Source organism: Gopherus evgoodei, chromosome 5 (assembly GCF_007399415.2).
Source record: "Gopherus evgoodei ecotype Sinaloan lineage chromosome 5, rGopEvg1_v1.p, whole genome shotgun sequence".
NCBI classification, from domain to species: domain Eukaryota; kingdom Metazoa; phylum Chordata; order Testudines; family Testudinidae; genus Gopherus; species Gopherus evgoodei.
The window spans coordinates 57,593,463-57,611,233 of record NC_044326.1 but is presented as its reverse complement, the minus strand read 5'-3'; the positions used below and the strand labels follow the sequence as shown (position 1 = coordinate 57,611,233).

The 17,771-nt window shown below is 41.0% G+C and overlaps 1 protein-coding gene across 5 annotated transcripts in view; it reads right to left on the bottom strand.

The window, feature by feature from the left end:
* Nucleotides 1-17,771, bottom strand: part of MICU3 (mitochondrial calcium uptake family member 3) — a 114,644-nt gene that overhangs the window by 77,773 nt on the left and 19,100 nt on the right. For 3 of the 5 annotated variants that reach the window (XM_030565632.1, XM_030565636.1, XM_030565633.1), the window contains exons 2-4: nucleotides 9,406-9,559; nucleotides 4,121-4,152; nucleotides 2,814-2,900 (exon numbers count right to left, since the gene is read on the bottom strand). In XM_030565632.1, the coding sequence (XP_030421492.1) occupies nucleotides 2,814-2,900; nucleotides 4,121-4,152; nucleotides 9,406-9,559 (273 nt within the window). The remainder of the gene's footprint in view (nucleotides 1-2,813; nucleotides 2,901-4,120; nucleotides 4,153-9,405; nucleotides 9,560-17,771) is intronic. The other 2 variants (XM_030565634.1, XM_030565637.1) reach the window with 1 other exon arrangement.

The window sequence follows — 17,771 nt, the reverse complement described above, 5'->3', positions numbered from 1 at the left end:
CTGCAGAGAATTCTTTCCTGAGTGCTGGCTGGTGAGTCTTGCCCACATGCTCAGGGTTTAGCTGATTGCCATATTTGGGGTCAGGAAGGAATTTTCCTCCGTGGCAGATTGGCAGAGGCCCTGGAGGTTTTTCGCCTTCCCCTGCAGCGTGGGGCATGGGTCACTTGCTGGTGGATTCTCTGCAACTTGAGATCTTCAAACCACAATTTGAAGACTTCAATAACTCGGACATAGGTTAGGGGTTTGTTATAGAAGTGGATGGGTAGGGTTCTGTGGCCTGCTTTGTGCAGGAGGTCAGATTAGATGATCATGTTGGTCCCTTCTGACCCTAAAGTCTATGAGTCTATGCTAGGCTAAACCATTCAAGCAGTTTTAGTCTTCTCTTCTAAAATAAGCTCTCCATTCCTCCTCCTGTGTATTGAAGTCAGGCATGGAGATTACACCAATCTCTCACAGCCTCTGCCCCACATTTTCTAGTTTAAAGACCTTCTTAACAACTGTGTCAGCCTTGATCCCAAAAGGTTAATACTCCAAACACTCTAATAGAGAGGAGGGGGTCCATCAGGCAAGAACAGTCTTCCTCTGTAAATGCCTTGCAATAGTTGATTAACCCAAAACCTTCCTCAGCACTAATCCTTGAGCCACTTGTTGATCTTAATTATTTTGCTACACCTTCACTCTCCTTCTGTAGGGTCCAGAAGTATCCCACTGAAAGTCATTTGAACTTCCACTTCTTTGAGCATCTTACCAAGACTAACAAAACTGTCCTGGATCCATTCCAGTGGGAATCTAGCAGTATCACTCATCCCAATATGCAGCATGCTCAATGGATTTTTCCCCACTCCCGTCAGGATCCTTTCTAATCTCACATCCACATCTCATATCCTTGCTCTTGGCAGATAAAACACTCTTCTGTTCTCTGGATATGGCCTGTCAATTCTTCTCAGTATGGACTAGAGTCCCCAGTGACACAGTCTCTTCCTGGTTTTGGTATAAATCTGTCTTATGTTCTCTCTCAGTCACCTGTAAATCATCCTCATTTTATCTTGGGTTCCAGGCCATGACTATCTCCATTGTCTCTTCCTTCCTTATGCATAGACTTGCTTCCCTTCTCTTCTTCTGCATCACCACAACTTCCGTCTGTTTCTCTTTCTCATTCTCCAGTGCAGTAAACTTGTTATTCAACTCTATTTCACTTCCACTAGCCAGTCTCTTTTTCTGCATTGTCCTTGTGGTCATGCTCTTCAATGGATCATTCTCGTCTTCTAGCAGTCCGCTCTCCCGCTCCTTTTTTTCAGCAGTTGTCCGCAAATCTTGAGTTGTCTGTACCACCTCATTTCCATTATAACTTCAAATCTCTGTCTGAATTCCATCATCATCTAATCTTGGATCCTTGGATCTTTTCTGCCAGGAATTCTAATTGGTGACATTTCATGTATAAGTAGCTTCCATCAGATACCCACTCTAGGATTATGTATGACCCAGTTTCCACATCCAACCATCTTCACATCCTCTCTTCTTCAGATCACTTCTAATGTTGCATCTGTAGCCATCATCATCATCATCATCATCTTCTCTTTCTAGTCCCTACTCCTAGGGAAAAAAAAAAGACAAAAATCCTCTCACCTGCAAACTCCCACAGAAACTGAGCTGTTAGGTGCTCCAATATTAACTAATGACGTACTTTTAAACTAGCCAAAATAGGGCCAAGTCTACACTCAAAAGTTAAGTCGATCCTACCACATTGCTCAGAAGTGTAGACAGCATTAGGGTGACAGAAGAATTCTTCCATTGACTGACTACTGCCTCTCGGAGAGGTGGATTAGCTACACCAATGGAAGAACCCCTCCCATCACTATAGCAAGTGTCTACATTGAAGTACTAGACTGGCAAAGCAGTAGTGCTGCAGCTGCGATGCTATAGCATTTCAAGTGTAGACAAGTCCTAGGTCAGCACTATTCCATTGTTAAGGGCTATCAGCAAGCATTGGATCAAGTCACATACTTGGAACAGCTCACTCACAAATCAAAACTGCACATCCAGAACACAAAATCACCACTCGCCTCTCAGGGAAAACTCCCACAGAAACTCCTCCATTAGCTGCTAGTTGTTCACTACCAATGTAAGGCACACTGTTGTAACACTAGAGTTGTGGGTAACTACTAATGATTGCTAAGATTGAGTAAAACATGACCAACAGTTTTTATATTATAAAAATTAATAGTTTATTTTTTTCATAAGCCTTGAAATTGGAAATGTAAATACTTGGACAAATGTATTGAAATATACAGTGCATAAATACAAAAAGACTATTTCCCGTTGTGATTTCTGCAAATATGGTTGTATTTTTGCTGAAATGTTATTCTGCAACTCCTGCAGTACTTCGAATAGTTTTCCTACACGAACAGAGATCATGGAGTAATTCTTCTTTCAACAATAGATATTAACAGGAGTATTAAAGGCAATATTTGCTGCTGAAGAAAGTCTTGGGAGACTCATAGGGATGGAGGTAGGGACAAGCTCCTGGCAACCAGTTTGAGAAATAGGGAATAAGTATCTTTTGCTTCCTCAAAGACATCAACCTGTTGGAGGAGATGGGGCGCAAGTACCCATTACATTTAAAGAACAGTGTATCTAGCCTCCATAAACTTCCACACAGCCATGGGGCAGGGAAGCAGAAGGAGTAGCTTACAATGTAACCAGTTTTGCAATCAGATTAAGAAACTCATTAGGACAATCTTTCTCATGGTTTTGTGACAGTCATTAAGAAGGTGTAGATGGAAAAGAGTCATTTGTTCCCCAAACTCTCTTGCCTGGCTAGATGAAATCAGAACAGAGGTGCTTGTTCTCTTGACCCCACATGGATCTTTTTCAGTTGCTTCAGCAGCAAATACTGCATCCTGGGAGAAGGTAACAAAACAACAAAAAAGCCAGAGTTCAGCCCTGCTTAAAAGTGTGTAAACTTCCAATTACAAATTGGTCACCTGATCTGAACAAATGCACTTGGGCCATATCATACTGTTTCTATTCTTGAATAATCTTCTCACAGTTGAGACACTCTTGAAGACTGAATAAAATCAAAGTACCTTACTCAATTACCCAATTAGTTTTGAATTCTGATTAAGATGCTCTAGAATGAAATGACTAATATGAGAACTAGAAAAGGCTAGTTATTTCAAATGATTAGATAATTCAATGTGGCGTGTCTAAAAGTTAGCTGAACCAATGAAAGCCTGATTTTTATAATTACAAAATTAAAAACAAATGGCAGTGGGAGAAGAGACTAAGCATGCCAGCCTCTCATCCCCACTTTGCCCCCTATCTCCTGCGCAGCTAGAAAGCAGTGGAAGGGGTACCCTCCCCTCTCATCAGTACAGGCTCCTCCCACAGGCAGATTTAGCCTTTAGGAGAAGTAGACTTTGACAAACTCAGCAACCTGGTGATGTCAGAAGAGTGCTGCAGGCAGGTGACCCCATTGTAATACATAGTAATTCTAAACCTCATCACACCTCCTTTAGGTCAGTGCTTCTCAAAGTCGGTCCGCTGCTTGTTCAGGGAAAGCCCTGGCGGTTTGGGCTGGTTTGTCTACCTGCCCTGTCCGCAGTTCGGCTGATCGTGGCTCCCACTGGCCGCAATTCACCACTCCAGGCCAAGAGAGGCTGTGGGAAGGGCGGCCAGCACATCCCTTGGCCCGCGTCGCTTCCTGCAGCCCCCATTGGCCTGAACCGCAAGGGGCTTTCCCTGAACAAGCAGCAGATCGGCTTTGAGAAGCACTGCTTTAGGAGACTATGGGATCTCGGACAGTTAGTCTCACTCACTCCTTCCTCCCAGTACATGGTATATGGATTAACATGGAGTCTTATACAGAACAGAACAGGCTCATGCTCTTTTTACATGCTGCTTAATCCAGCTTTCCAGAATTCTGTTCATCTACTTATTGGGACAAGTAACTTTTTTTTAAATTGAATACAGTTGTTTTTTCTATCCACCAAAATCCCACCCATAAAAACAAAATTGTCTAATCCTTCCTCCTTTTGGTTGCAAGTTTGTAGCATATATTTACTTAACTCATATTTGGAGAAATGTAAGGTTGCAAGATACAGAAGGAACTATTGCTCACCTGTTTTGAAAGAGACCTCCACTTTTTAGCACCTGAAATGAGGGAGAAAAATTAATGGAATGGAATGGGATCAGTTAATGATTTATCCCCTTGGAAAGTACACATGAACCTCTTTCTTTTGATCATATATATGGGTGTCAGGATGATGGGCTCACCCACACCCCCAGATCACCTCATGCTACAATCACAGCTTTGCCAAGCTTCTCCAGCTGATACCTCCATCATTCAATATAGCTACACCTAACAGCATGAGATGTAGTTGATACAAATTCCACCCAGTGGCTAATGTCAGGTCCAGGAGAGCAGAGATAAGGTTGCATGGACATGTACCTTAACCCCATTTTCTGGTTTTCCTAATTTAGAGTTTTGCTGAACTCAGGGTTCTGGAAGGGCAAGAGATACCACTGGTCAACCTTAACTTTGCACACATGGAGTTTTTTGTTAGAATTGCATAGCAATTCGACACAGCAGCTACAATGGAATTTAATTAATTTAGGAGAAGTACCATTTCTCATATTGAGATTTGAACATGACAACTTGGTTATGTTCATACCTCAGAAAGTCTGTGACAACACCACCATCCCCATAAGGTTTGGTATTATCAAGCCAAACATGTAGCAAAATGGACAGTTCTTCACGTAACTTTGTGTTTAAAATCTTAAATATGGATTACAGCCATCTCTCTACTGTACATCTTTTAAAAAGTCAACTCACTCTGATATAGGCTGATTTGCATTTGTATTAGTTGGGGGAGGAGCAAGGACAGAAGAGTATTTTGAACAGAAAACATTTGTCAATCATGAGACATTACTTTAGAATGGCAAGCTTGCCATTCTAGACAAGCAAGTGGAATTTTACATTGGGCATGTGAACACACACAAACCCTACAGCTCAGCATTTGGCTGTCTATACATTTTGTTGAGTTAGATCAGAAGTTAAAAGAGAGCAGAACACAATTCTATTTCTTTCTCTTTCCAAAGTTTTTTTGAAAGTGTAAACATGTATTCAGGTGATAAAAATCATAGAATTACAAGCTTGACTTCTCATAAACAGTTTCAGATAATACACTCTGATTTATTTCATAAACCCAATCCTTCACTAGAAATATAGGAATATAATTTTAAAGTTAGTTATAGCTTTTATTTTATACTATCATTTTATTACAACTGTCTAAAGTTAAATGTTTAGTTATGAAAAATATTTCACATTTTTACCATACTACTATTATCCAATGTTCAGTCACTGTTTAATCAAAAAGGAAGTAAACACACTCTTGACTTTTCCAAGGTTTATAAGATTTCCAGGGTAAGTCAGTCACAATAGCTGTATTTATTCTACCAGAAATCTCATCCAAGTCTAGTATTATTAGCTTTTCTATATAGCAAAAGTAAATAGCTACTACTATTACTCTTCAAAGGGCACTTCTGCTTTCTGACAAAATTCAAAGCTCTTCTAGTGTTCATCCACTGAAAGTTTAAGTGTGAGTTCTGCTCTCCTATGTTCTCCATAAGATATATGAACAGCCCTTACAGGCCCAAACTATAGCAGTTTAAAGTTTAAAAAATTAAAGATATGATTTTATTTAATATTTAATCTTTGATTGAAAAAGTCATCTTTCCATGTAATTCTATATTCAATAAACAGGGCAGACAGCTAGCAATCTCTTCAAAATGATAGCAATAGGAACAATAATAGTAATACAAATAATTACATTTTCACAGCTATATACAAATTTTAATTAATTAAATGCTCACAACACCTCTGTGAAATATTAGTTCAGTTCACAGAAAAGGAAACAGACCCAGAAACATTACAACAGCTGTGTTCCACATAGCAAATCAGTGGCATATTCGAAGTCTACACAGCAAACGAGGCAGTAAAAGATTAGAGCTCAAATGTTCATGGAATCAGAAGCTGGAAACGGGAAAGATCTAATACCAGACAGTTATCCAGTCCTTCCCCCCATGGCATTGCTCACTATTGTACATTTGCTAGCCTTTCCCCTCTCCAATTTTAAAATAACTCAAACAGCAGGGCTACCACCTTAATTTCATCCTCTTACATTTAACCACACACTCTTACGCTATCCCTGTAATAATTACTTTCAGTTCCGAAGTCTCCTAATGCTACTAGTTTTGTAAAGTTAATCAACAAGTCTGACGGCATCTCTAAGGGTTTATAGATTAGCAGGATGTGCAGATTAGTACTGTCTCTGGCCTCAGAGATTAACTACATGCATTCAAAGGATTTTGATTCAAATAAGGTTTACTGCATTTGAGTTCAGAAGGGAAAAGCAGCTACTCCACTTCAGATTCTCCTCCCTTGGTGTATGTCAATAGAATATCCTGGGAGAGCTTACACTGGACTTGCAATATCAGCCAGGTGGACTTCTGCAACAGAGATCAGGTAATGCACCCCACTGGCAATAAGATCAGGGATTGTGAATGATGTAAGGCTTGATCCTATGCTATCAGAGTCAATGGGACTTTTGCACTGATTTCAATAGCAGGAGGATCAAGCCCTTATTGACTAGAGATCTTATGTTGAGGATGAAATCCTTGTGTTTAACTATTCTGGATCCATGTGTGGTAGCTGGCTGCTTATTGCACCAGATTGGAGGTAGTAGTGTCTGGTGATCTTCTTTCCAAGCTTTGGCTAATGTTCTCTCTCTTCTTTTTTCCGTATTATGATTTATACTGTGGAGGATGATTATAAAAAGCATGCTTAATCGGCAATGACAGGAATTTAGCAGTGTGTTGGATAACTAGTGTATCACCAAACTACTCAACTCCCAGAATGATTGAGTGAAAGTGAACTGCTGGAGAGTTCTGGAGCTGCAACAGCTGTTCAAGATATGATACATGTGCTCAGCACCAGAGTACGGTGTTATTGCTATACTGTGGGAAGCCTCTACTTCAGAGTATCTGAAAGAGGTGTTGCAAGCGGGTGGCTTTATATCAAGTGAGGTATTAGTCTGTTTGGAGGATGGTAGAGGAGTAGCCACCTGAATCCTGATGTATAGCTGGTATTTGATGTTGTCAGAGATGCCAACCTTGCTCTGAGACTTCTAGGGATGTTAATTAAAAAAATAGGGAGGAATTAGGGAGGTTACTTGGACCTCTCCCCTCTCCTAACCTCCCCTTGGGGAAATCCCTCCTCCCCTTCCTATCTAGGTCAAGGGGGGAGCCTGGATCCACTCTCTGTGCTCCCGACTCCCACTTCCAAACAGGGAGAAGGAAAGAATCAACCCTTGGAAAGCTGCCCTTCTATGCAGCCTGGGACTCTTTTTTATGTTGACCAGTCCCGGGCCTGGATCTCCTTCCTGAGATGATCCTTGTCCTTTTCTCACTCCTGTCATTTTTCTTCTCTTTTCCTCCACCATCGCTGCATCCTCCTGCCCCTCCAGCTTCTCCTCCTCTGCAAACTGTGTAGTGAGGGTCTACATAGTGATTATCAGTGGGGTTGAGGCACTGGATTCATCACCAAAGCCTCTGACTGCATGTTGAGCCCTAATTGCCCTGTGTGGACTCTGCTGGCTCGCTCTAGGTACCTAGAGTGTCTTACTGTAGTTGAGTAAGGTCCACACAGAGCAGTTGGAGTGCAACATACAGCCTGTGACCTGGATGGTGAATCCAGCAGCACCCCAACCCATTCAAAATCACTGCAGCTTACTTCCTATCAGACTGTCACTGCATAGTTTGCGCATATGCCAGGATTACTGAAAATCAGGGATGACTGGCATCTCTGCATTGTGAACGGGGCTCCAATTTATTTCCTCTAAGTCAGGAAAAGGTTGGGAAGGGACAAGAAACAAAGAAAGTGTTAAATGCTGCTTCCTGGGTCAAAACTTCAAAGTTTTGGAAGTTCAGCTGGTGGTTCTTGGCAATGGATGGGGGTCTCTGGGCTACTCTCTGCTGGGAGGGTGGAGGTATTCCATCAACTTAGTCCTCATTAATGGAAGGACATTATATCTTTTTTCAAGAGTTGTCATGGTAGATGAGGAAATATCTTTTATTGGACCACCTTCTGTTGGTGAGAGAGACATGCTTTCAAACTTACACAAAGATCACCAACCTTGTCTCTCTAATATTCTGGGACCAACCTGGCTAACCACCGCAAACTTCAAGAGTTGTAGCAGTTTTCATATCACTTGATTCAGACAGCTGCAGCCTCTTTTGTGCAGTTGCTGCTAAGAGAAAAGGGAAGGAAACTGTAGTCTGCAAAGAATCTTTCAAGCTCTGCTTAAGCTGCATTAACTGGTTTTGCCAGTTCCCTGGTGATGGTTTCAGCACTCTTTGTGTTGTTGACTTTAGAAAGAAGGACTTTGACAACAACTCAAGTCAGTTATCATAAATCACTCCTAAGCAACACAAGGCACTCACTTTTCCCAGGAGTTGTGAATGTTGCCACCAGAGCTCAGCATTCCAAGTTTGAAAGCCAGAAAATCAAGCCAGTTAAGAATGTTCTGTGTTTGTACAGTACCTAGTATCCTGGAGTCTGGTCCATGATTAGGGATCGTAGGCATTACAGTAATACAAATATTGTAATAATAAATAGATAGTAATGTTATGTCCTACTACTCAGTCTGCCTGCGCACTTGTCTTATTAGTGTTGAAACTGACATTTATAACAAACCAACTAAAGATGTGTGTTAAAAAGTGGAAAATAAACTATCAGAGAGCTTCTTCTGTGAATTTGTAAAATGCAGAAAATTGATTCCCACGGGGTCTGAGGCTCTTGCTCAGAGTGTTATTTGCTCTTTGGCCATAAGATGCCTTACACAATCTTGAAAGAGTAAAAAATAAAAACAAAATAGATGACAATTTAAAATGGTGAAAACTGTGGTACAAAACTGTCCTAGACAGTGCACAGGAAAAAAGCACTATCTACACTGAAAAGGACACAAGAGTTCTACAGCAGTACTAGCATATTCAAAAAGAAGCTGGAATTGAAATTGTTAGTACAAATGGACTTCAAATTTTGTATGCCTATTATGCAAAGTGTGACCTATAAGACAATACAAAATGTTTAACGAAAGACTTCTAAGGGATTAAAAAGGAATTACAAAATTGGCTTTAATTTAAGGGCAATCAGTATGAGAAACCCTACAAATCTTCTGGATACCATTAAAATGAATTCTGGAATTCTCCATTCTCCTTCTGGATCCTCAGCAGTTCCTCTTCACATCAAGTAAAACAGAAACAGTAACTTAAAACAAGTTGAAAGATAACATGCATCATCAGCATTTAACACAGGAACTTCATTCATATAAAAATCCTACTTACGTTTAGGTGCATCACTTGTAACAGACTGAATGAAGTCATATGGGGTCATATATAATTGGCCTTCAAATTCTAAACTGGCAAATATACGAAACCGTTGCTCTCGAGAAGTTGCATAAAGGTCCAGATCTTCAAGGTCTGATCTGCTTTCTGCGATCTTAACAGACAAAAAGAAAGTATGAAGGAAAAATTGTTCTATTACATTCACCAATGTCTTCAAGACTCACTATAAAGCAAGTTGTAAATGGAAAAGGTGTAAAGTTAAATGCATGCATAAAAGTTTTGCAGGATAAGGGCCTAAGGTTACCAACCGGGTCCTATTAATTTTATTTTCAACCCCCTGTAAATTTCAACAACAAACATCCTTTAGACATGAAAACTGGCAAGCTTAGGACAAGTCTACACTTAAAATGCTGCATCAGCGTAGCCTCACTGATGCAACCGCACCGTTTTAGTGCTTTAATGAAGACACTCTAAGCAGAGGGGAGAGAGCTCTTCCATTGGTCTAATTAATCCACCTCCCAGAGAGATGGCAGCTATGTTGATGGGAGAAATTCTTCTGTCTACATAGTGCTCTCTACACAGGGGTTAGATCAGTATAACTATGTCGCTCAGGGGTATAGACCAGACCTTACTCTCAGACAAGAGGAAAACTTTCACTATGTATTTGGAGAGAAAAGTTCAAGGGCACCTTTGTTTCAAAAAAATCACAAAAGTCTAACTATACTAGAAGACATCTTGGGAATCAAACTTCAGATAATACTTAAAACTTATACACAGGACAGTTTGAAAGAAAACATGCAATAGGAAGGGAAGAAAATACTATTTTTTTCATTACTTCCATGTGTAAAGTGCAAGTGTGGACAATTTCATATGCAACAGGTTCTACAGGTGTAAAGTTTCTGGATATCCTGGGTTCAATAGCTAGTATTATCAATACTGCTATACTTTGTGAGGAACAAACAGAACTCCTCTAAAAAGTTAAGAAACCGCTTAAATGGCATAACTTCATATGAAGTTCTGAAGTCTGTAAATGCGTGGAGTACTTGAACTCTTGGGATACTGCCAAAGACCTTTCATCTCATCCTGTGGCTGCAGGTGGACATTCCAATCCCTTAGTGCTCTCTCTCTCTCTCCTCTCTCTCTCACACACACATACATATGTATTTGTGTTGATTGGCATATTGCTACTATCAAGTGACTCTATAACTAACTAGAGTAAAATCCCAAAGGATATCAATCCTCATGAGTCTCTTATATTTTGCACTGTTTAATCTGATAATAGAATATTGGTTTTATGGGACACGCACATGCACCCCTAACTGCCAACTGCTGCTTGTAAACATTCCTTGGCCATGTAGCTAGACACATGCTTCTATGGAGGCAATATCAAAAAGGAAAAATTAGTATTTCAACCTGTTCATCACAAATGCAGAGAAAAACAACAGCTTAAAAATGAAGAGCAATGATACAGTTAACTTTTATTAATATTTAAAAATCTGAAAGCAATATCTAAGCAACAAAACAGCTATAATGTCACTCTAACCTTTTATTCATTTCACTGGCATACCATTTAGTTGGTTTTGCCACTCAAACAATTTTGAAACTATTAAGTCAAAGACAACAATTAACAGATCTTAAACAGTAGTTCTTTTTTTTTTTAAACCACCCAAGAAACTAGCCACATAAAGTTTGTTTTTAGAGAGGAGTCCAAACACTTCCAACAAAGGGAACAAGCTTAAGAGATATTTGCAGTTAGCATCCACCAAGAGATAACAGTCTTAAACTACAAATGGAAGGTATTTTTTCAGAAAGCTTCCTAAGGATGAGGTTTAGATTTCAGTGATTAAAAGGAAAAGGCATATTTACTGGGTGGTCACAAATGTAGGGTTTCTTGAGTTCTGATTTCAAACATATAAACATTTAGCCACCTGAAAAAGTAACACACAAGTAAAACTACAGGGGTGAAAGAAAACCAAGCTGCCTCTGACTTGTAGCCCTCCCAACGACTAAATGTTGAAATTGGTGTTGTAGACCAGATGCAGGGCTGGGCTCATAAATGGCCGAGTGTCAACAACTGGTTGCAAATTACCCTTTGGGGACACTTGAGAAGAGCTACCTTGGACTGTAGGTCAGAAATAAAACAAACCAAATAGCCAAAAATAAAATACATATAAAAATAAAAATAAAAATTCAACCTCATTAGGGACAATCTAGATGAAGTTGCTGTGAATTTTTTCAATTTCTACATTTGTAGATATGCTAAACAAGGGTCCTGTACAAGTATCACCACAGATTTATCTTGCAAGACTGTATGCAGTCACTTGTTATGCTGCCCCCTCAGTTTTTAGCAGAAGTTAAAATAATTGGCTACGTAAAGCTATTCTATCACTTGGCAAAACAGGCGAGAAACTGTTTGTGATCTGAAGGAAATAATCCATAATCCATGTTGAGAAGAAGGAAGGAGACACTGTATGCAGACCCCATTTACTGAAGAAAAAACAATAAGTGCATCAAGTATTTGCTTCTGCCAATTGTTAACAAGTTCTGTGAAAGTGAACTTCTTACTAATCACTTTTTTCTCACCTCCAAGACAACTCACAAAATGCAAAACTAGGAAGCTAATAAATTTCTCAGTATCAGAGACTCTTAGGCTGAGAGAAAGTCTATAATCCATACAGTAGTATCATGCAATTCAAAATCGTTTTTATTTTTAGAAGTCATTGTTAAAAGCGAAGATTACAAGGGTTATCAGTCCCCCACTACCCTCCCATTAAGAAAGTAAAGCTTCTTGATCCTCTTTACTGGAGATCCCTCTTTACTGGAGACCCCTGTCTGTGTTTCTAGGGCATATTTAAGCATTCAGAGGACAAACAAGACCCCTTCTGTGCAGTGCAAACCACACACACAGAGCTCTTTCCAGAAGGCCCAAATATTCTTCTACATTTTAGATTAGCATTTCTATATCTTTTAAAATATATCAAAACAGTCAAATTTAATTTAGAAAAAAAATGTTTGCTGCGTACAAACTAATAGTTTATCAGCTCTGCCACTAAGAATTTTTTTTAAGATCACATACACACTGACACTACAGTCCTGAGAAGTGACTGTAATTGTGGCATTTTGGGGTTCCAAGTTTTAACATTTTCCAATGATTTCCAAATCAAATGTATAAGGATAAGATCTTTTTCTAACTGCCTGCCCTGCAAAGTTACCGTGGGATGAGAATGGAAAGCTGGGTTCTTTCCTTCTTGGATATCCATCAGCAGTAATAAAAGATCCTGTAGGCCAAACTGTGCTCTCAAATTATACACGTGCAAACCAGTTGCATTCAGGTTACGCTTTCAGTGAAATTTGTGCAATCCATCCTCTTCAGTGCATTTACACAGATGTAACAGATTATCCCCGCAATCAGAGTTTTAGTTAACAATTCTGTTTATGATACACATGAAAAAAAAGAGAATCTAGCTCATTCCCTCTTAGTTTGTGCAACTTCTGCAGGGCAAAGAGAGCGGACAATTATTTTTATCTCTAATATTAGCAGATACAATACTGAATAAACACAGGAAACAAGCACAAGTACCATTTCTGCCCAGTCATCTTTCACAGTAGGGTTGCATTTTAAGAATTTACTGAACAAGTATAACCATAACAGATCACAGTGACTCAAGAGGATCTATGGATAATTGATCACTTAGGAAGTTTTAGCATACTCTTTTATTCAGGTGCAGTACTTGGAGGATATGTTGAGGTTCTGTGCACTTTGAGGCAATTCAGACCATCTCAAGTAGTGTCGCTTATGTTTCCATGGAGACACTTCCAATAGTATTTACTGCATTGTCAGACACATACTTTAACATTTCTTAAGTGCTGAGTGTGACAATAAAAACAAAGCGACATACGGTATGCAAGGAAGCTTTTAGATATGCTTGAATTTAACTCATGTCACTACTTATCCCTGCAAGATCTTAAACGACAATGGTGAAGTCATGTTCCACTGACGTCAATGGGGGGCATGGATCAGAATTCACGTTGCACTCCCTGTCAGTACGCAGCTCAGGCCGAGGAAGCTAATGAGCCAACCAGTGGATCAAATTTGGAGATGAATCCTGGTCACACACCACCTGAGGCACACTGCACATATACTAAGAAGACTGAAGTCAATGGGAGTTTTGCCACTGACTTCAGTGGAACTAGGATTTCACCCTATATATGTTGCAGTACTTAGAGTTTTGTTTTTTGAATTAAGAGCAATCCCATTACCATGAATGTAGTTGCTTCCATTTTTCAGATTAGAACCAAAATATATCTTACATCTGCCTTCAAGCCTATAATGGCAGCCTAATCTACGGTACTGGTATACTAGCTTTCATAGATTAATTTATTATGTATTTGTGTACTATTTATTTATACATATAGTTGGAAACTAGGTAGAATTTTGTCTGGGAAAGATTCCAGTCAGACACTTTATATTGAAGGAGAGACAAAATATCTTTAGAAATACATATTGTTTTCCTTATTGAAACAGAGTTCAGTGTTAGAAGAAAGCAATTCTTTCTTCAATTCTTCACCAAGTCACAATACATTTTTCACACTTAAATCTCATTCATAAAGCCTCTAAATATTAAGAATGGGTGAACAGGTTTGCTAAAAAAAAATTCCAGGCCGATCCTCAGGTACAGCCTCAACCCAACCTTTTTAAAAGTTCATTAAAGGGATTCCCTCTCCCAACATTCTTCATTACTTGCATATATTACCCATCCTCCCCAGTCATTAGAAGATTCCATCCCTGACAATTTTAGTTATGCTTAAGGCTACATTTTAGTCACTTGTATTTTTAGTAAAAGTCATGGACAGGTCACGGGCAGTAAACAAGAATTAATGACCCATGTATATGATCTGTAGACTTCATAGATTTCTCCTATATTCCCAATACTAAATCTTGGGGAGGGGGACAGCCCAGGGATGCCACGGGTTCTCAGGGAGGTGGCCCAGCACATGCTGGGGGTTGGGCAGACGGTGGCATGCGGCCCAGGACCCCACTGGTGCTGAGGCATCAGGGTTTGGGGGGGCAGCACGCAGACCAAGACCTGTGCTGGTGCTAGGGGGCCAGAGGGATTGGCGGGTCTGGCAGGCTCCCTACCCACACCTCCCCAGAAGCAGCGACATCCCTCAGCTCCGAGGCAGATGCGGAGGTGTGGCCACACAGTTCGTGTGCTGCCTCCTCCCTGGGTGCCAGCTCCGCAGCGCACATTGGTCGGGAACCATGGCCAATGGGAGCTGTAGGGGTGGTGCCTGCAGGCAGAGGCAGCACGCAGAGTCCCCTGGCCATGCCTCCCCCAAGAGCCGAGGGATGTCACCACTTCTGGGGAGCCCCCCTGAGGTAATCGCTGCCCAGGGCCCCCTCCCACATCCCAGCCCCCAGTCTTGAATGCCCTGCCCAAACTCTTGCTGCTGCTGAGGGTCGGAAGTGGGAGAGGCGGTGGCCTGAGACTGCCCCAGCAGCGCCCGGTGTGGGTGGCCCAGGGGCCGCCCAAGCAGCCGTTGGGCCAGCTGCACCAGCCACTGCAGAAGTCACGGAGGTCACAGAATCCATAACTTTCTTGACCTCTATTACAAACTTGCAGCCTTAGTTATGCTACAACAGGGGTCAGCAACCTTTCAGAATGGTGTGCCGAGTTTTCATTTATTCACTCTAATTTAAGGTTTTGTGTGCCAGTAATACATTTTAACGTTTTTAGGTCTCTTTCTATAAGTCTATAATAGATAACTAAACTATTGTTGTATGTAAAGTAAATAAGGTTTCTAAAATGTTTAAGAAGCGTCATTTAAAATTAAATTAAAATACAGAGCCCCCCTCCCCCGACTGGTGGCCAGAACCCGGAAAATGTGAGTGCCATTGAAAATCCACTCACATGCCGCCTTCGGCACCCATGCCATAGGTTGCCTATCCCAGTGCTACAACTTGCTCCCTGTCTATTTAACTCATGCAAATTCTGGTACACCTTTTACCGCATAAGTCTCAGAGTTGGAGAAGTTTTATTGAAGCAGCATAAGTACCAAAACAGATAGATCATTCCGGAAGATTCAAAAAGCCAGGCAAATTCTAAAGGAAAGTACAGTGGTGTTGACAAAGTAGTGGGGTCAGAGTAAAAAAGACTCCAATTTCTATTTGAAGTTTTTAAAGCTTATCCAAACTAAATCTCTTAGTAATTATCGGCAATCTTCAAAAACTTTCATGAAAGCATATCTCTGACAAATAAAAGAAAAAAAGATTTTTCAGACTTCTGTTTACTAATCCTCTTGGCAATCTTGTCTACTACTTACAATGATCTTATATCATGTTATAGTTCTGTGCCTTTTAAAAACTGGAGGTGGCCATTTCCCTTAAGTGCACTGTCACAAAACTGAGTAGCAGTATTTTCTCAATTTTATGAATAGCAGGTTAGTTCTGGTTTACCTCATCTGCTGACCTATTTTGCTTAATAGGATTTACCAAAAACCAAGCAAACAAAATCTACAACACTTTTCCTTTCAGCCTCAAAATTAACCTTTCTATTCACAAACAAGAATCTTTTTTTAAACAAAGTATTAAAGTTGAAAGTATGTTTTAAGGGCGTCTCATTGGCACCCAAACTAACAGTATAAAACCCCCAAACATTAGAAATCTGGAACTGAACAGTTAAGGGACTCAGCGAGTTGTCATGTAAACTTTCATCACTCACCATCATGTCATGACTTACATGGTCAACCCAGTCATAGCTTTTTAATGTTGGGGTTTTGGTCCCCATATCTTTTATTTTTAAAAATGGTATATACATTTTATAAGGAAAATTTAATACTTTTTTGGCAATGTTAGTTTGCCAATGTAACATATTTTCAGACAACTCTTTTTAATGAAGTTACCTGTTTCTGAATATCCCTGGGGTTTTTGTTCAGGGTGTGTAGTGGGGCGGCTGCCCAACTCCTGATGAATACAAGGTTAAAACAGCCCTGGAGAGGGCTACAGCTGGAAAAAGCAGGGCTGATTGGGGAAAGCTGCCTCAGCTGGGGGCCACACCCCAGTCAGGCCAAGGCTGGTTTAATCAGGGCCCAGCTGGCCTTTATAAGAGGGCTGGGGCCAGAAGCCAGAGACAGAGTCTCTCTCTAGTAGTAGGAAGGGCCTGGCTGCCTGGAAGCTGAGAGGGTACCAAGACTGCAGCAGGGCTGGGGGAAGGCCAGAGAAGCTAGAGAGCTCTGGCCTAGAAATCCCCCAGACTGCAGGCCTCGTTAAAGGCCAGAAAAGGGTACTGTGGGGCAGAGCTGGGAGAAGGTCCAAGGAGCTGGGGAGTTCTGGCCTAGAAACCCCCTAGGCTGCAGGCCTTGCTAAAGGCCAAAGAAGGTACTGGGGTTGCAGAGGGCAGCGGGTCCAAAACCCCCCACTTGCCAGTGATGAGTGGCACATATACTGCAGTCTACCCCAGTGAATGGGGCTAGATCGAGACTGGCAGTAGCCATAGTCTGAGGTCAGGTGGGGCTAGAGGGTGGGGGTTCCCTGGGGAGGGGAGACCCAGATCTGTGGGGGTACTGCCAGGGGGCAGCACCCTGGCCTGAGAGGGGCACTGGGGTCCAAGAAGGACTTGGGCTCAGCACAAGTGGGACAGTAGCCTTCAGAGGGTGCTCTGGAGCTGGGAACGCTAATTCCCTGGACGACCAGCAGGAGGCACTGTTACAGGGTGTTATTTCTTGTGGGTTTTGTTGTTTGTTTTTTTCCAAAAGAGTGAGAAATGTAAACAGGTTTGGTGTATAAGGTCAGCAGAGGGAAGTCCTTCTTTGACAGACCTTACAAAGCAGGACTCTTTTTCTGAAGACTTCAGCAATTCCATAAGAGATAGGTTAGTGTGGTGAAAGGGGAAATGGGTAGGAAATAGAAAAGTGGATGGTGGAGGGAAAGGCTATTATCCACATTCGAAGTTTTAAAGTATTTAAAGCTTTATATCCAGAAAGTTAAGCATTTTAAAGTTTCATATGAATAAAATTGCTTTTCCTGATCCCCTACACTCCATCATCTGACAACCTGACCTCTTGTCATATTGACATCCATGTCTTGCCAGTACTTTTTCTCCTTACCAGCGCACTCACTCCTTCCATACAAACCATACCAAAAAATAAAACACTCTATTTTAAAACCAAGAGCCTGGCCACTCTCCATATATCACCCACCACCCCAATCCTCAACCTCCAGTTCATGTCCCTCCAAGTTTCAGCCCCAAACTCCCATACCATCACTCTCCAGCTCGGCACAGGAACAACACAAGGTCAGTTTATACTGATAAAGTTAATTTTAAACATTGTTCTGTATACGCATGAAAACAGATCTACAGAGAAAC